The sequence below is a fragment of the Phalacrocorax aristotelis genome, chromosome 1 (assembly GCF_949628215.1).
Source record: "Phalacrocorax aristotelis chromosome 1, bGulAri2.1, whole genome shotgun sequence".
Lineage (NCBI taxonomy): Eukaryota > Metazoa > Chordata > Aves > Suliformes > Phalacrocoracidae > Phalacrocorax > Phalacrocorax aristotelis.
This window is the reverse complement of record NC_134276.1, coordinates 203,114,774-203,135,038: the sequence shown is the minus strand read 5'-3', so window position 1 is coordinate 203,135,038 and position 20,265 is coordinate 203,114,774. Positions and strand designations below refer to the sequence as shown.

General features: G+C 37.6%; 1 protein-coding gene across 1 annotated transcript in view; it reads right to left on the bottom strand.

Annotated features, from left to right (window-relative positions):
* The window catches only part of COG5 (component of oligomeric golgi complex 5), a 210,020-nt gene that overhangs the window by 57,634 nt on the left and 132,121 nt on the right, over window positions 1–20,265 (bottom strand). The window contains exons 8-11 of the mRNA XM_075081357.1: window positions 17,099–17,264; window positions 15,908–16,020; window positions 15,736–15,813; window positions 1,081–1,162 (exon numbers count right to left, since the gene is read on the bottom strand). Coding sequence (XP_074937458.1) covers window positions 1,081–1,162; window positions 15,736–15,813; window positions 15,908–16,020; window positions 17,099–17,264 — 439 coding nt within the window. The remainder of the gene's footprint in view (window positions 1–1,080; window positions 1,163–15,735; window positions 15,814–15,907; window positions 16,021–17,098; window positions 17,265–20,265) is intronic.

Below are 20,265 nucleotides of genomic sequence, written 5' to 3'. Positions count from 1 at the left end.
GCTGACAAAATGTAAGAGCTCCCTTACTTCTGAAATGTTGATTGATCCCATTAACTGATGTCACAATTTTACAACCGTTAAAACAAAGTGCGGAAAACAGGTAGCACATGCCGAGTTTGAACATACGAGATTCCGGCTATGTACATACTGCTGTTAAAGTAATGCATAAGGCAAGCAGTAAAATTAATATGTTTAAACACAAGATGAATACATTTTCTTTTGGGATCATCTAGTTACTTAGCAACCACTGATCATGAATCAACCAACCAGTTCCTCAAAATTATATTCATGCTCTAAAGCCTGGAAGGACCAAATTTTGAAGAGCCAATGCAACAGCTGAGATCACAAAGATAAATGCAGATCTCATGCACTTCATCTGTATGTGCAAAAGATTAACTTTATACACTGAATGCAAGCATGAAAGGTATATTTATGAAAGCACCAAACTCACCTCTAATCCAATTGCATGCCACTTTAGCACGTACTGGTAACAGCACTGTCTTATGTTTATACATGATTTTTATTTAATACACCTTGACTGTATCTACCATTTATGTATTACATACGTACAGAATATTGCGTATACTCAGAACACCAACCATTTATCTATGTTTAGATAAGACACAATTTTGAAGAAACTCAACTCCTGTTTACAAAGGTATCCAAAAATGGCTAAAACAAGATTTTCACAAATAATCAGTGTTTAACAAGAAAAGACTGTAAGAACTGCTCTTTAAAATCAAATTCCTATTTTGGAATTTGGCAAACCCATTCACTTTGGAAAGTATAATGTACCATTCAAAACATTTTTACCTCCACATACAGTTGCAAAAATACATTTTTGTTATTAGATAATAGCTAACTAATGAAGCAGAAAATTCCTTCTGGAAATTCAACTGTAGCTTGGGAGGATCACCCTGTTTGGTTACAAATCCAAGAAGTTTTAAATTCACAGACCCCACACTGAGTGAACCACTGCTATAGTTATAGTAGAAGGGATAATGAGCAAAGGGCTTATTGAAATGAGAGATTCAGAATAACCATAGAACACATTACAAATAATTTGTACTGAATACTTACAGTCTGTTGCTGACTGAAACTGAGAGGAAAGTGTCTGAGTTACTGCAGTCCAGAATTTGTACAAAATATCAGACTGGCCATCCTGATAGCAAGGGACAAAAGAAATACAAGTTTCAAAACATACTCTTTTCAAAGAATCTTAAACAATGCAAATGCTCCCAAGTCAAAGCTGTTCTACCATCACTGAGAAGAAAAACTAAGTAAATGAAGTCTGAGAAGTTTCCCTCAAGTTTAAAGCTAGAAAAAATGTTGGAGAAAAAATAAAAGCTTCAGTCTTCTCTCAAATGGAATATTTTCCTTCAAGTCTGAGAGAAATGCTCCCAGTTCTCTAGGGGCAAAAGTGTAGACCAAAGCACCACACCTCAAAGCCATGTTAGAAAATCTCTTTGCATTGCAGTGACCTTCTCATTCCGTGGGGGTTCCCGTGCTGACTACACACAGCAATTATTGTACTGCCATTACAACGTGCTTGCAAACATCAACCAGGGACCAAAACCAGTGCATGCTGCTCTGCTTCACACAGAACAGTTTCCTGTTTCTAAAAACATAAAACACAGGAAAATACAGTGAACCTCACAGCTGACTCTTCACCATGTTGTGTCAACAGGACTTGCTGTCAGAAGTGGGAACAAGGTAGCATATTATTGCAAAGATGACATAAAAGAAATAGCAGGCTGTTTCCTTACTCCCCCCAACATCTCGCACTTACGCTCAAGCACTAAAGCATGATTTTGTTTTCTCTCTTTTGCTTTCTTCCTGTCTGTGTGTTTGATGTAGAAGAAATTACAAGAGATGACAATGGGTATCCTGTCCTGCCCACTAGTTAGATACTAGGAAGGCTGTCCAGTGTTTTTATGGGAAGGGGAAGCTCGCTCTGGACAGAACAGTTTTCTTCACTGCATGGTACACGTCATGCATTGACCCTACTGTATAAGTTAACCATTTTGACCAAATCACTATAGTAATGATAATCAGCAATAAGTGTTCAGAATGGAAAAGTGAAACAGCCAGCAGTGATGACAAATGTCAGCAATTCTAGGGATCTTATGCTGGCACTTGGCTGTTTCTATCCTGACTCTGAAACATCCAAGGTTTTAAATCAAAGCACAACATTCACAGCTAAAGATGGGTTTAAGCAAAGGGCTCAACACTGAAATCACTGTCAAACAGGGATGCATTTTCTCAGCTTTCCTTTTGGCACTGACAGTGACTTCGCTATCAGAAAAATGAAAAAAAAAAACCCAAAACCAAACACCCTTGGTTCTTGTTAATAACACAAGCCCTTTTAAAGTGTCAGTTCCCAGCACCACAAGAAGGAGGACATTTGCTGACATTAGGACATCAGATATAAGAGTCCAGCTACTCCAAATTGAATTACTACTTAAGATGACAAAGGAAGAAAGAATGCACTCTATTCATTTGCATTAGCAATAACATGCAAAGCAATTAGGTGTTTAGAATGTCATCCATTAACAGGGTACCACTGTATCCCGCATGAAGTTCTGGTCATTGAAAGACTGCAAGTTCAAGCTGGTTTGAGTTCCAAACCTATCATCTTAAAGAACTGATATAAAACCCGAAAATCAGTCAAAAGTACACTGAGACCTCTAAAAATAAAAAAGAAAATATCAGATAGAATGCTTTCACAAATTCTGAGATCACATGAGGAATTCATCCAACGCTACCCCTTACCTCCAAAGACATTCAAAGAATGATAAAATTTACAGGCCATGTGTTAAGAATTGAGAGAGAACATCATTTATGCTCTCAGACTTATACTTGTAAAACGTATGAGAATTAACACAGAATACTAAAATAAACTGGGATGACAGAATCTCATTTTTGACTGCTTGAGGATGCTGATGGATTTAGAAACTGAAGTAACTTATTTTACAGCTATCTTTATATTTTCTGTAAAATTGTTCTTGATTTTCATAAATGGCAAAGTAAAATTATAATATTAGACAATGATTCAGAAGGTGCATGGCATAAAATATCTTTGGGGTTTTTTGCAAATTTATTACTATAGCATAAAGGAGAAATTATTCAGTTCTTCATTTCACAGCTTCACATTTAAAACATGAAAATTACTGTAAAACAAATGGCATTTCACATCAACTATAAAGTAAATTAATTAGCTTTCATATTGTCTATCCCAACCTGGAACAATGTTTGCCTATTCAGCATGGTAACTCAATTCAATTTCTAAATAATCTAATGGAGGTGGAAAAATACTTACAGAGCACTTTCAAACAACTTTTTTTTCATTACTGTAATGACCATCTACACCTCTGTCATAGTCTCAGCGGAAAAAGCAATGATTAAAGGGTTCTGAAAACAAACTTGCACTTAGTCCCTCCACATTTCTATCCTAATTGGCAGATTCAACACGGTGACAAATAACAGTAACATACATGTGATGATATTTAATGTTTTGGGGAAAATATATAACTTTTGTAGGTACCTATATATACACACATATATAATATAAAGTCAGAACTATATATTTATGTACTCATGTGAACATTTGCATAGTAGCAGCAGCTGTACCGACTAAGCCTCTGCCCCTTAGCTCATGTATTCTGACCTGGGCAAATGGTGTTCATTAACTGTATCAGAATTTTGTAGAAGGCGGCCCTCACATCTTGGGTAACCAACTGTATTATGTATGAGAAGAAACAAAGGGGAAAAGCTACATGGAAAAATCAAATAACATTTCATACTGATTGACAGTCAAAAATATTTAGGGAAAAAAATTACTAATGCCCCAGTTTTGGACCAACTAAAGACACTATCTACAGAGTTGTTACTGATTGCTTCTATAACGCAAGATATAATATTGCACTTTGTCCAGGGTTGAGATGCAGTCACTCAGGAAGTGAAATATAGCTGCTGATTAATAGCACACAAAAGACCACGTAAGAGTTTGTGGCAGGAACTAGAGAATACTCTTGCCTACACATACACTAGGGGTTACTTAAGTGGGTGGACTGTAGCTACCAAAACTGGAATACAGCAAGGCATTAGCATTAGGTATTAGGTACTCCTGCTCGAGTAAAAAGTGCCATATGCAATCACGATCATTCAGAAACCATTTATTTATTTGGTTTAAATCTGCAATTTTTTTTGCTTACACATTAACTCAACATATTATTTTTTAAGTATCTCATTGCTTATTTTTTAAAGAATGTATTCTAGTAGTGATTACATCTGTGCCTGCAGTTCACAATGGAAATCATAATTTAACTATTTAAAATATAATGTGCAATTCCATTTGACAATAAACAATACTAGAAAAGGACACCAAAAAATGGGTAGCAAAAGGAGCATTTTTCTCCAGCTTATCAGGAAATTAAAGGAATGTCCCTCTCCTCATACCGGACAACTTCAAGGACTTAAGAAGACAGGCAGGATGAAGGTAGAAGTGGAAAGCGCAGTACTGCTTGCCTCAAATGTACACAGCAAATCTACTGGCTCATCTTATTGTAATGGGAAGTTCATAAGCCTTTCTCTATGCTTCATGTAACACTGTGAGCAACATCCCACAGGATCTGAAAGTAACTGCTCTTTTGGGCCTTTCACTTTCAGCAAATGTCATCTAGCTAAAATTGCATTCTTGTCATCTTCCCATCTGCAGAGTGTAAGTAATGAATTTGGTCCTCCTCTACACTTGCACCAAATATTCTCACTGGTAGACAATGTATGGGAGCATTGGGTACATCCACATTAGTGTTTCAATGTGTAGAAAGGATTCTTTCTGCTGCAGATCTGTCTTGTGTCTATATTTGTTGTCTTGCAGAACATGCTGAAGTGTGCTAGCAGACTAACTTCCACTATTCAAGGAATACACTACCTCATCATCAGCTTAAAAAGAACAACTTCTGCAATTAAATAGCTTTTTGCAGCATATAATCATATTTTTGTAACAGAACCCACAAGGATGTACTAATATTTTTATCAATTAATATTCTGAGACTTTAAATTGGGAATTTTCCATTTCTTTTGCTTCTGAAAATGAAATAAAATTGAAAGATGTTAAATTACTTACACCCCCTCCAAAATAAAAATGCTTGCTTTGAAATCTAGTCACAAGCAGATTAACATCTTGTGATACAATCCCTTGTAGCAGGAGCAGCTGACAAGATGAGTAATGAACTGCATCCGATTATCTTTTCAGCTCTGTGGCAATCATTTTCCAACAGCTTCCTATTCTATAACTAACAACACTGGAAAAAGGTCACCATTCTGTCATACTGCCCCCCCCATCAGTGTATGTGTTTAAGTACGCAGGAACACATAAACCTTTGGAAATGAAGAGGTCTGGTACTGTTCTCTGGGGCAAAACTCTTTCAGGTGCATATTGCACACATAGAAATCCAACTTAAAACATCCATACACAATTTAATGCCTCTCAGAAGGAAATTATTACAATTTAGCATATAACAGAATCCTATTTCCTCTTTTCATGCAATATGTTCTTTCTTCAGCAAAAGAATCTTAACGGTAATTGATGGTATCTAAAACTCAGGACAGGCAAGATTCAGGTTGACATACACATATTTTCCCCTTCATGGAATATAACCGAATTAAATCTATGAACATTAATTGCAAGCAACTGAAGGAGTATAATGGCGAAACAGGATTCCCCCCCAAAAGCAGATCCATTTAACTCAGCATATTTTTTTAATTGATGGTACTATCTGTTCGTAGCCTTATTTTGATCTCACAGCAGAGGAAATCTGCACATACATCATACTTTGCACCACTACAAAATGGTTAGGAAGTTAAGATCAGCCACAGAACTGGATTTTTTTTTTTTTTTTTTTCATAAAAATTGCTGTGAAAATGCTCCTATGCCTAAACTACACTTACATAAACTAATAACCTACCAACCCAAACTGGGAATTAAAAATACTGTTCCTGCTGTTCCTGTGCCCAGCGACCACTTTATTCCCCAGAACTAATACAGCTGAGAAGGCACTTGAACATTTTAGTAGCTCTTATGCAACTCCTTGGGCAGCGCAAGACAGCTTAGATCAGTCTTCCTCTTGCCAATTCTTTGCTTTCAGAAATGAACTGAACAACTGCCCAGTAACATAAACTAGGGCAACCCTCTGCTGTTCTGACCTGCTGGACAGCTGGCCAGAACCAGGGGAATAGAAGGTTGCTTTTTAAACACATATGGGCTATAAGCACTCAGCTACTTTTGAAAGCATTATTCCTAGGGAATCTACTTGCATCTGTGTAGAGTAAAATAGAAAACCACAACAATCAGATTCCAGATTGGTCCGTCCACTATAATTTTATCCTTTTTTCACACTGTTTAAAAATTCAGTACTCCGTCACACATACTATTCACATAGGAATTACTTGCTCATGGAAATTACACACGTAAATCAGACAAAGTGTGTCTGGCAGGCTAGACCACAAAAGGCAATGAATTTTCTCAACAGTTGGGCTCACTTTATGCTGTACATGAACGGGACAAAGATCATTTGTGTAAGCCATAATTCAACAAAGTTTACCTTTATTAGAATAATGGATGCAGGCAGACTGACTTCCATGGTATACCTTATTTATGTGAAATTAAGAACGTGCTTAAGTTCTTTGCTGAATCAGGGCCATAATCATCAATCAGCAAAAAATGTGTTCACCATGTATAACTGTTTAGTTTCAACTATTGCTATGAAGTTACTATCATCAATACTCTGCACAGACAGTAATATTGTCCAACTTCCCCCCAGTAGAAAAGGCTTTGGCATAATGACAGTGCCAGGAGACATTTGGACAGTGCTAGTTCATCCTGTCCCAGCTCAAGAAAGCAAAGTTGAACACAGCCCTGTGCACTCTAGGTGAACACAGAGTAGCAAACTGTATTTTAAGATAAGGTTCTCATAAGTAAATCCTTCTGTTATAAACTAATAAAATTGAGTCTTTCCCCAATAATACAAGCATAATAAGTATGAAAATTTAATATTCTTAATGGGAAAAGTTTAACACTTTTGCTAGTCTAGGGCAGAAAAGGTCTACATTTAGCAGATGCCAAATTCAAAGCAGCCAACTGGTCGTTTAGGGAGAGATTTTAAGCTGCACATCAACAGAATTACAGAATGGTTAAGGTTGGAACAGACCTGTGGAAGTCATTTGGTCCAAATTCCCTGCTTAAGCAGGGCCATCTAGACCAGGTTGCCCAAGAACATGTCCAGACGGCTTCTGTATACCTCCAAGTACAGAGACTCCACAACCTCCCTGGCAGCCTTTGCCAGTGCTCAGTCACCGTCACAGTGAAATAGTGTTTCCTGATGTTCAGAGGGAACCTCCCGTGTTTCAGTTTGTGCCCATTGCCTCTGGTGCCGTCACTGGGCAGCACTTGTAACAGCCTGGCTCCAGCTTCTTTGCACCCTCCCTTCAGGAATTTATTTATACTGATAAGATCCCCCTGAGCCTTCTCCAGGATGAATGGTCCTAGCTCTCTCAGCCTTCCCTCATAGGAGAGATGCTCCAGTCCTTCATCTTTGTGGCTCTGTGACTCTCTCCCGCATGTCCACATCTCTTTTACTTGGGAGCCCATACCTCAACAGAATACTCCATGTGTGGCTCCGCTGGTGGTGAATAAAGGTAAGGATCACCTCCTCAAGCTGCTGACAATTAACATTGCTGAATGCAGCTCAGGACACTATTCACCTTCTTTTTAGCAAGGGTACTTTGCTGGCTTATGTTTGACCTGGTGGCCACCCCAGGTCCTTTTCTGCCAAGCTGATTTCCAGCTGGGTGGCCCCAGTATGCGCTGGTGCCTGGGGTTGTTCCTCCCTAGGTGCAGGACTCTGCACTTCTCATTGAACTTCGTGATGTTCCTGTCAGGTCATTTCTCCAGCCTGTTGAGGTCCCTCCGGATGGCTGCACGACCCTCTGGAGCATCAGCCACTCCTCCCAGTTTTGTGTCATCAGCAAACTTGCTGAGGCTACCTTCTGTCCCACCATTCAGATCATTAATGAAGGTGTTAAACAGGACAGGACCCTGTATTGACCCCTGGGGTACACCACTAGTTACTGGCCCCAGCTAGACTTTGCAACACTGATCACCAGCCTCTGGGCCTGGCCATTCAGCCAGGCCACTCATGAGCAACGCTATGTTCACAAAAAGCTGAGTTTCAGAACTTCAAAAAGAGGGCCGTTACAGCACACAGTGCAACTGAGAGAGACTGCAGATTCAACCATTTTCAATGCAATGACTCGTGGTAAGGAAAGGATTCAGATCAGTATTTTTTTACTGGTACGGAATGAAGAGGGGAAAAAAAAAATCATTCATACATGCGTATTAAATATGCTTTCTTTCAGAGGCCTTTATATCTCTAATGCATTGTATTATAGCATGTGTGCAGACTTGTTAATAGTGTGAAGTGACATTATTACTCAACCGTAAAGATTTGAAATTTAGATTAATGTTGCCTGTTTGCAGAATTACAAGATTATCTTTGATAGAAAAAAGCTACAGGCTGACAGAATCCATGTGCTAAACCCCTTCCCACTTACTCACATGAAAGTGACTTGATTTCACAGTTCAAAGAGTATAACCCATTTTCACTAATAGCTACTAGTAAGTTAATAAACCACTGAACAATAGTGGGCTGAGTACCAGTACCATAAGAATAAAGATACTTGAAGATCTGTATTCACTGTTACTCTACAATAATACTAATGCTGCAGCCTGGAAACTGATTTAAAGTCTCCTCAAACATAAAAACAGAACAGCTTACCTAATTTTTAAAAAAAAAACCAAACTACTAATTAACTTTGCTATCACTGAAATGAAGTCTCTTGAACTCTGTTCTAAATGTAACTATTTAGTACCTGACATTGAATCTAAATCCAAGGAATGCAAATAAAAGTACACCCCTTATTCAGTATTAGACAAGAATGCAAAAAGATGCTGAAGAGACATACATTTATTTTTACAAATGTCTCTATTTCCTCCACACTGTAAATTTAGAACTTAATGAGTATAATTTCCCATCTGTGAATTATCATATTTTTATGTGTCTAAAATAGCTATTCTAACATTCAAATAATAAATCTGACCCACTGCTTCTAAACTGGCTCCCACTTCATGACAATCACTTCCAACATATTTTTCCCTGTAGGAATTTTGATACTTTGAGTAGAATGTGAAAAACATCTTTATTGTGAAGCCTCTTTGAAATGTAAAACAATATAGTGAATATTACCATGCAGCTAGTTGCTGCAGGCTCCTGAAATCAGGCTTTGCATACTAATACATACAGTGTTTTCTATCTGTAATCAAAGGCTCCACCATAAAGAAATACGGGACTTGCGAATGTTGCTCTAAAAACAGAAGACATTTAAAGGACAGCCTAAATATTTTTTCCACCAGTAAAGCAACAATGCCAACGATTTAACAGTTTTGTATAGCAAGATCTTATGGGACAGAAATAAGGAAATCTATTTGCACTATTTCTATAGCAACATAATTGCCAAATGTTACACTGTGAACAAAAAGCCACCATCCTCAGTACTGCAATTAATCAGTAAAGCAACAAATAAATTCTGAGTGTGTTTTCAATAAACCTTTTCTATCTTCTCAAAGTAGTAGAGATTAAATTTCTTAAAAGAACAGTGAATTTGAATTCCTAATGTTGTCTACATTATACATTGCAGGTGAACAGATGTCAATAAACGACATCGTGGTTTTAAAAATGACCCTGATTTTTTTGTTTTACTGCAGGGCATAGAATTTCATTACACTGAGCTGATCAGTTAATGCCCAAGGTGTAATAGTTTCTACAGTTCCAGCAGTAGTGCAACATTTTAAAAAGGTTTCTTTATGCAGCTGACAAAAGAAACAAAACCTGGGGTATTTTTAAATATAACCTCCTTAACTAGAAAACAAAGTTAAGGCTGTACAATTCCCTATTAGAATACTAGAATTCTTAAGTGGTTCCTCAGAAAACTAATTTGTAAAGAACAAAAATACTTAGGTCTTAAAGAGTGTCCTGTATTTTCAAAACTACTGAAAATATTAATTAATCCTCCCATATTCATGCATCAACTGGAAGTAAATGAACTTAGTGTTTCCAAAAGCCAGTAACTACCCAAGGGACCTCACAGCTTTCTTCTATCCAGAGAGCTGATTTAGTATGTACAGCAGCAATTCGAACTACACTTTCACCTTGACTATTACATACGCCATCCAAGGATGAAAGGGTGGTTCGTTACCACATCCAGTCAGCCCATAGTTGTTCAGGTAAGATCGACAAGAATGATGATAAAAGGTGACACTTCTGCTAAATGCATTTCTTTTCAAATAGTAAGCTGTCTGAAAACCAACTGACTTAACAATTTTCAATCATCACCAAACTGCAATGTCCACAAACCCTGCCAAACCAGAAGTGAAAAAGAACAAAGGTCATTACAACCTACTAACCCACACAACCTCCTCACCATTCCTTTTATTTCCAGCTGCACATTTCTGTCAGAGAAATGGAATTAAAGTTCTAGAGAAAACAGTGTCGTCAGAAAACCATTGCACAGGCTCTGACCCTCCCGTTTGACTTAGAACCAAATTACTTTCAGCGTAGCTGTCTGGACATGCTGATCCATCCAAAACTAGAATCAGGACTTTTAACTGGTGAAACCTCTTTGTTTTTTTAAGAGAGGAATCAAAAATCTTGCAACTGAATTCAGCAGGACAATTTGTAGGTTTGAAATAAAGAGCATCTTTGGTATTTCGGGGATCAAAAACCTGCTCATTCACCTATGTTTAGATCTCCATGAAGTACCTTGTTATTGCTTAAATAATAAACAGAAACCACAGTAGAAATGATGTGCAAATAATCCAATTCTGCTTCTGGAAAATAAATCACATACTTGTAATAATAGGTGAAAACCAGATTATTTTCTGAAGTCACATAAGGCAGTAATTAGATTTTTTTTCAATTTTCTCCATTTGGGATTATTTTTTAATTGGGTCAACTGACTGTGAATATGTGATGTTTGATGTGAACAATTTCAAAGCAGCAACATTTTTTAACAAGTTTGGACAGGGAGGAGAAATACGAAGGTGAAATATAAGTACACTTTGGGCAATAAACATTTATCTTCTGCATTTATTTTCTCTATCTTATGTAATGATGAGGACATTTCCTTATGTATCGTTAACACCTCATATTGCCAGTGTTGACAACTCAGGAAAATAGCCTACTTACTCACCAAACGTTCATCAGGAGAGGCAATGATAAGAGCCCTCCACAACGTACATAACACTCCCTACAACTCTCGGCTCACTTTTTTACCCAGAGGCTTACGTAAATGACAGGGCTGTGGCGTGCCTTAGCTGCTAACAAGCGGGACATGAGCAGATCAAAAGCCGTCAAGGGAACACCTGCCCTTTCACAGGGAGTACCCTTCTGCCCAGTGGAGAGACCCCGGCTCACCCTTTCTATTGACCGCCCCAAAACTCCCTGCAAAATGATTTGCTACTTTTAAGGCTGCTTCTCACTTTGCAGAACTGTTCACTGATGCCTATGTAGGAGTGAAAGACCCAAAATAGATGAGGATCAGAGATCATTTTCAACTCTTCTACAAGGGGCTTAGGGGGATTCTTATCTCTAATTAGGAAGGTGGCTGTCACAGAAAGATATGTTCTGCTGCAACTTACACTGAAGTCAATTGTAGTTTAGGTATTACAACAGCTGAGGCAGGATTAGTCACTACACAATGAAAGAGAGAAGCAATAAAGCAGAATAAACTGGAGTAACCTATTAGCTCTCCGAAGGTGAATTATATCACTTCTTACAATTGTGTAACTAGTCATTAGGTGAACAAAAAAATCATTTTTACATTATTTAAATCTTATTTGTAATTTTAATTTTTACCTTCAACATTATGAAAACAATAACCTGTACCTTTTAAAAAAATGTATAAAATTAAATCTCTATTCATTTTCCGCAAAACTAAAAATCAGAACTTAATGAATTCTGAATTATCTTAGCCCTGCTCCTCAACTAAAATCTAGTCATTAAAGGCCTTTTTTCTCAGATAAAACCACAAAAACGTCCATTCAGTCTTAAAAAACGTATCTCTCCTTTAAATATCTCACAGATATTTTTTGAAATTAAATCTGTATTTCTAATATTTACAGATAATTAATCTATAGTTCATTACTAGTATGAACTGTAACAGTTTTTACAATGTACTATAAGTGAATGATTTCTTTTCAAAATTGCATTCATTTCATGTTGTGGCAAAGGAAAAATATCAAAATCTAGATCTACAATGGAAGGAGTAGAAAAAAGTGCAGTGTAAATACTTCCAGATTCTTCCATGATACTCATGTAAGCCTGCGTTTGTTACTGAACCCTTGGTCAAATCTAATGGTAAAAAAATTTGTAAGTGAACTCTGTAAGAGAAACCACAGTGTAGAAAAGTCGCAGGTGTTGTCACTGCCCTCCTGTTAAACTCCAGTATTTATAATTTTTACAAGTTCTGTGCCTCAGTTTCTCCATCTGTCATATTTTTTTGTTTCTTCTTTGTTTTTTTAAACAGCAAGTTTTTGTGAATCCTTTAATTAATTAGTTAGTGGTTTTAAAATTACGTTTTTGGATACAACATGATACAACACTGTAACCAAAGTGATGAAATTAGTCAACCAGGGATATTGCTATATTATGGGAACATGGAGTGTACAATCAGTGTTTCTGTTGATCTGCATTTTAGTATCTAGGTAATTATTTATGTGAACAAAACAATAGACAATGTGTTTTTGTCAGTAGAGGAATGTGTTTCTGTCAGAAAAGGATGACAAATGTGGTTTTGTGCAGTGGACTGAGAAAATTGGCCAGGACAGCCAAGATTAGAAACCAAGTAGGTAAAAGGTAATTCTGGCAGGGGGAGATCGTGACCACCGACTCACGGACCACCAACCCAAGTAATACCACCTACTCAAAAGAGAACAATGGGAGAGGACAACTGAGCCTGCGCAATAATTTACATGTGAAGCGAGCAAGTTTGTTCCAATCACCAAAGAGAATAATATCGAATATGTAAGGATAAGATTAATACGTATATTTTGGTCTATATAAATCACAAGGGAAAGGTGTGTAAGGTATGCAAGTTAGAAGGGGCGAGCGATCCCCCACGTGTCCGGCGCCATGAATAAAGAATGCCTGCCTTTTAACACTACATTGGGGTTATGAGGTTTATACCCGATTTCGGTGACAACACTACTAAATATTATTATGGCAACAGGTAATTAGAAGAATTGAAAGCACATGTCTGAGGTCATAATATAAAATTGGAAAAAATGCAGGCTGTGCTATCTGTGAAAAGAAAGACACAAAAAATCCCCAATGGGAAAAAGAGAATGACAGGAAAAAAAAAAAAGGCAAGTAGCTTCCTTGCTATTAAAGGACTTGTGCTTTAAAAAGGCTGGGTCTCCTCCTCTCTTGTGCTTCCTAGGATGATACTTGCACTGCAGTAATCAAAACAAGGAAGCAGATGGACAGGCAAAGTGGTACTGCAGCTGCTGCAGAAGATGACTATAATAATAATGTTGACATCAGTAATAGTAATTAGTGCACAGACTGTAGAGTGGATGATTCGTTTTCCTATCTTCTGGCGTGGGCATGCTGCCCTAGCGAATGGGTATATGTTAGTACCTTTAGTTTGTTTTTGTTCATTTGCTCAGTTTATTAATGAAATTGAATACAATAAAGAAAATCCAATTTTTCTCCCTCTCCAGAACACTTGCTGAGGAAAACCTGTTGTTTCAGTTTGGATTAACAGAAGATGGAATCTTCATTAGTAAATGACAAAATATTAATTTCTATTGTATATCTATTTTCAATGTACACAACAATTCATACTCTCCCATAAACCATCTGTACACACACTCTTGAATTTCAGCAGCATGTAGTACTTGTCTGGTTTTGTCTAAACAACAGCTCTACTGCTTGGTGTGACTTCACCCATCTGCAGGCTGGTGCCATACCTTCTTCAAGGGACACTAGAACAAATGGTATAACTGAGAAGGGCCAAGAAAAACATTGTGCTACACTGAACCATCTCAAGTAAGAAGAAAGTAAAGCATCAGTGCTATCAGCAGTACCATGTCATGCTGAGAGAGTTCTGGTAGCATCACAGAAGGGAGTATCACTACTCCTTAGCTGCCTCACTGAGAATGGCAACTTGGTGTTATACTACACCAAAACAGGTGTTGAAGAGCAAACTAAATGGAAGATTGATAACTGTGGAGAAACAATTAGATGGATTTTATTTGGGAAATACTATTTGTCACTTAGATGCAATACTGCAGTATGAAGTCCAACAGAAGGAAGGGTAATCAGAGAGATCATAGGATGTGCTTAGCATATGATGACCCAAAAGCCTTTTGTTTTTATTTTCTAATGAGTTTTTCCTTACTCTGCATCTAGCTTCTATTGAGATTCATTTTCCCTGTTCACTTATTTTCCAGGATTATAAAAGATTTCCTTTGGCTTCCCTCTATTATCATCCTCAACAACTGGAAAAACTCTTGCCCTGTTTTCAAGTGCTGTTCTACAAAAGGGAAGAGTGGAAGTGAGACGCACACATTCAGGGCGGGAGCCGCTCATGGACACTGAAAGCTCATTTATCTAAGCTCCCTCTCCAGCCAAACTCTTCCTGAGTCTCCCAGAGTTCCTCCTTCTGTCTCAAGGTTTCTATGTTTCTCCCTAAACATGCTGATCTACTGAAGGGCTCCACCCCAGCAGCAATAGATACTTTTTGCCAGATCAAACTTTTTAATGAAGAAAATATGCTAAAGTCTATATATTTTTTAAAATTTTATTTTAACAAGCTTCTCTTGAAGCTTGAAGTGCCTCATAGAAAAGTGATGTTCTGTGCAACATCTTTTTGAGATGGGCTTAATAGACAGATGAACTTCAATGCTATATGTAACCTTCATTACTTGCTTTCACTGTTGAGAGGACCACATTTGCATATGAAGAGCTTAGCCAACATAATTCAAAAATTAAATTCATGTAAATTAAAAATCCAGCCATATACTTGTAAAAGGAGACGTTCGCATAAACATATCTTTTGTTTATGTTTCTTCTCATCTGCTAGGGTAGATGAGATAGCTTCAGTAATTCTGTTCCTAACACTGAAGGAGACCATTAATCAAATCATTCCAAATATGAATAGAAGACAATGCAATTGAATATAAAAGAATAGGTATTCAAAAGAACAGCCATGATTATTTTTCAAGGAAGAAATTGCCAAGAAGCAGAAAAACAGATGGCTGAAAGTGTTAAATGAAGACACTTTTTCCTACGCAAACTAACAGACTTAATTAATTACTCAAATCACATGGTACTTTATGGAATGTCATTAATGATCAGTAATAAAAACTGACAGCGGTGCCTTATCAGCTCCCTTTAAAAAAAAACAAAAGAAATTACCATAAAAAGAACGTGTTTATACTCTACAGATGTAACTAACCCACAAACCATAAATATAGCTTTCAACGTTAGTTTGACTTTCATCACTTTCCCATTATTTTAACCACAAAATTTTCATGGAACTGTAAAATTGTAAACAAAAGCCATTCCCTCATTGCATTTTCCTTAACAGACATATTCAGCTAAATTAAAACTTTACCTTAACTATTTCCTCTATGAAGCAGACATGTGATACAGGATCTCTTTTCTTTGTCAATACTTTCTGCAAATGCTGCACCTGTAAGAAAGAATTTATTGAGAGAAAAAGTGACACCTAGTATCTTATATGAAAAATTGCATGACTAGACAAACAGGAATTAGATGCTGAGTACCTGTCCGCAAGCAGCACAGATCTGATCCATGAGTTTCTCCATATTTGTCCAGAGGGCTGCTCGAAAAGCTGCTGTGTTCCCAGGTGTTGGCATAGCAGCTCTACCAGGGCCACCTAAATAGTTTTTAAAAACACACAACAGCACATTTCAGCTTTCACACGTGAAAATATTAGAAATATACATCTCTATGCATTCTGACATAAGAATTTTTTTAAAAAAATCAAAGCAGCCTAAAATGGCTTCAAAATGGAGTTTTGTGAATGGCCTCAGTTATCTCAACTGAGAAGTCAACTGAACTGAAGTTCAGTGGGGATACTTCAGTGTTCGTCACTGTTATCTGCTTTACCAATTCAGAACTCCACAGAAACACCAAGGTAATGCCAATGAGCACTGTTGCAGGATGTAATAGCAAAGTCAAATGGCAGAGACTATAGCTGTGAAAAATATAGGTATTACCAGCTCAGATCTTAAATGCATAGGCAAACTGCAAAAAAAAAAAAAGTGATATTCCAGCTGAAATGCATGCAGCTTCTAAACCATCACTTTCCTTGAAAGGGGCTATATTTCTTTATTATGCTAGTGATTATTGTTTTGGACCCCCAACTTGTTGCAAAAGTTTTTTTAAAAAAAGTTTTAAACGTTCATATTGCCAAAGTTCAAATTTGCCTGCCTGCCCAATTCCTCAGTATTCTTACCTGAGCTAACACGTGGGAACTATATGTTTAATAGTGCAACATTCCTTCACATTGACTATACTGCTTTGAAACAACTTCCATCTGACAAAGGCATCACAATGTAGTTTCAGGCTTATTCCGTTGCTTGCAAATAATTTCTACCCATGGTCCTCCCACCAACACAAAGAAAGAAGAACTGGGACTCATCTTTCCATGACAAACTGCTAAGAAAATGCTGCAAAGTTGTAAACTAATGAGGACAACTTTCTGGGCAAGTCAGGAAAAAGACAGAGGGTGGGGAACAAAGGAAAACTTGTGAGCCCAGTAACAACAGACAGACCCAATTTTGGCTTTGTATTAGGTGATTTCTGAGACATGCCTATTCCCATCCTCTACTGGCAAAACCAAGCAGGGAAACGTTCCTGTAACAGGCTTGGATGTGAGAGCTTCTTCCACCTGACAACTGTACTTCCATCAAAAAAATCAGTTACCGTTTTCTGTAAAGCAAGTATCATACCTCTTGTAACAGTTTGAGATGGTTGGGTCAATACTTTGATATCCAAAGCATTTTTTATGTTCTCCTCCAGGACTGTGCAGTATCCATCCACCACATTAGCAATGGTATCCTTCAAAGTCCCAAGGTTATGGAAAACTTGAAGAGCAGTTCCCACTTGAGTAGGATTCTAGAGAAAGAAGATTTTCAAAAATAATGAGTCTTTAAACTGTACTATAGGGGTTTTTATCCATGATGGGGCATCATTTTACTGGGCAAGTTCATCTTTAAGTTCGGTCTGCTAATTCATTTCATTTAACATTAAATAACTAGCATCCTTACTGCATTAACAGAGAACAGAGGGTAAAGGAGAGGTCTGATCTCTTCAATTGCTTAGCAATGCTTTGTTAGGTTCTTTTGGCACTATCCTCTGAATAAGAAGAAAAGGAACTGGAAGCACTGCTGGCAATATCTAATCTGGGGTGGGTTACCAGTGATTGATCCAATAATTCTGAGGTTAGTTACAGTTCAGCTATATTCAGCTACGGTGTAGCTAGTAATAAAGTTTTAACATGTGGTAGATGTTACAGTACTGTGTCATTTAAGTGCCACACAGTTAATTAAATCTGATACAGGCTTAAAAAAAAAATATACTAACCAAGGACAAGCAGGGACAAGCAGAGGCAAGCAGGTCAAGCCCCTACTGCTGACCACTGCAGAATTTAAGCTTGTATTTATACATTTCTATTTCTAACACTGACAATAATTTCATCTTCCTCACAGCAGAATTAAGAGTGCAAAGAACAACAGTGATCATTTCCAAAGCTGGGGGAGGCTGGGGGGAGCACAAGTGTCTCTGTATTTTTCAGAGCTTTTCCAAAAAATAGGAGAGTGAAAACTCTCCAAAAACTATTCAGGTCTGTTGTTTAAGAGACCTTTGATTAAGATTAACTCCAATGATAATTCCACTGAGCAACACTAAACACTGGCATGGGTGCTATTTAGCAAGAGAAAAGGCTCAGATTATTGCCTTTCGATACCAAGCACTGTTATCCATACACTGAATACTGCTTTTTTTTATTTAGCATTCTCAGGCAATTACTGGAGGGGGCGATCAGTTGGTCACATACACATTAGAGATGCAGTCTTTTGTCATTTTTCTTAGTGACTTCTGCCAGCAGTGAAGAACATAGTCTGGCAGAAATCCTGGCACCCAGACTGGACAGAAACATCTGAGACCACAGGCACCTCCCACTAGAAACCCAACTTTGACTCTCCTCTGGCAGTGAGACCTTACACCGTTGCACTCTTCCTGCTGGTGGCTGCAGCAGTAGTAGCCACTGACATTAAAAGGGTCTCCTGCAAGACCAGTGCAACCCTGCTTCATCTTCCCCAGGTGAGTTTTCTTAGCCAAGCATTCTTGAGTCAAAGAAAAGGGGCATGCTCATGAGCCTCTCAGGTGTGGGGAACTTGTACTGATACCACAGCAGTAACACTATGATGCGGCAGCTGTGCTGAGGATCCACTTCCTGGCACATCCACCTACTGCAGCAAGGTTTTCTGGTCCAATGATGAACAGTACATTCTCCTCAAATCTATTGTTTCAGAGGTCACAGCACTACAGCTACATATTCATGTCACTCTTTCTAGGGTTTCTGCAAAGATCAGAACCACAGTTGAAGCAAAAAAGCCAGGTCCCATCTCCTTCCCCAACTCCAATGAGGAGTTTCCAGGTTTAGTGGAAAGTGATGGAATATTAGGCATGTATTATGGTTTGCAGACCTTATACTAACTGTACCAGTTTCTTTTTCCAAACAGTGTGGGAGTTAATGAGCATTCCCAGCATAGTATTATGGGTCTGGGACTTTTAGGTTTAGTTTTTTGACAACTGGGTATGCTGTAAAATTTCTAAGCATCCTGTGGGTGTGCTTGTGGAGGTGGGAAAACAAGCCACAAAGACTAGAAGATTAATGGGATGTCAGAAAATGAAGAGTAGTATAATGCAAGGAGGGAATTTGGGGACAGAATGAACAAGAGAAAGAAAATATAAATGGAATGAGGATGGGGAATAGAATGAAAAGAAGCTGGAAGGAAGAAAGAGAATGAAACTGAAAGGACGGAAAGCAAAGATAGAAAAGACTCACCTCATTTACCAGTCTTTCCTGTGGAAATTGTTCTATTTCTTATAGAATACTTACACAATTATAAAATCAGGCAGCACATCAGTAATACAATATCAACACCTTACTACTATTGTAAGAGCACTCAACCAGGTTTCAGTCAGACTCCAGTAAATGTTCTTATATTAACTAACAAAAAAATAGAACAGCATCAAAAGGTGAGCAGGGCACTATCCAGCCTTGAATAACTGGTGGTCAGATACTTACTTTCCTGACAAACAAGCAGTATAGACACAAATAATTTCAGGCAAAAGATGAATCTCAGAGCTCCCACATCATAGTTTAGCAAGCTAACTCTGCAGCTGCTGGTCAAGAAAGACATAAAAATGTGCTCCAACAGAGCCTGAGCTATGTTTCACAAGAACTGTTTTTAGCCAAAAGTTGTCAAACAATTAATTCCGAAGTTAGGAATAGTTAGGGAATAACCAAAACACATCATTATGGAAACCTGTCACTCAAAGCATCTTCCAAATATAGTACCAAAGTTAAAATCAGAATAGAACAAAGATTATGCAGCTGGCCTATTTCTTACTTGCTTTAAATGGTGGACATGGCCACCGAGAGAGGGCTCCTAGCTGAGGTATTCATCTTGTATAACAGGAATTAGAGAGATATTAAACCATGACAATGTACAATAAAATATCTTTTTTGTTTGTTTCATATATAGTATTTTCCTATCCTCAAACACAGTTTGTGTTTTATATGCCCCAGACAGGCTATATAAAGCCTACTGTTGGTTTATCACTAATCCTAAGAAAATTGCATTTTTTATGCACAGCTAGTTTCTAGGTTTAGACAATATGTTAACAAAAATGGAGCATCTCTTGGAATAAAAATTATGTGGAAAAAATGTTGGAAAGCAGGAAGAAAACAAACTACTGTACTTTCAGGCTTGCACACACATCTCAAAATTAGACTGTTTATCATTAATACACACTGGACAAAAATTTGGAAATCAATATTGCAGAATTTGCCACTACCAATCTGAGAAAGCTTAAAGGCAAACATTTC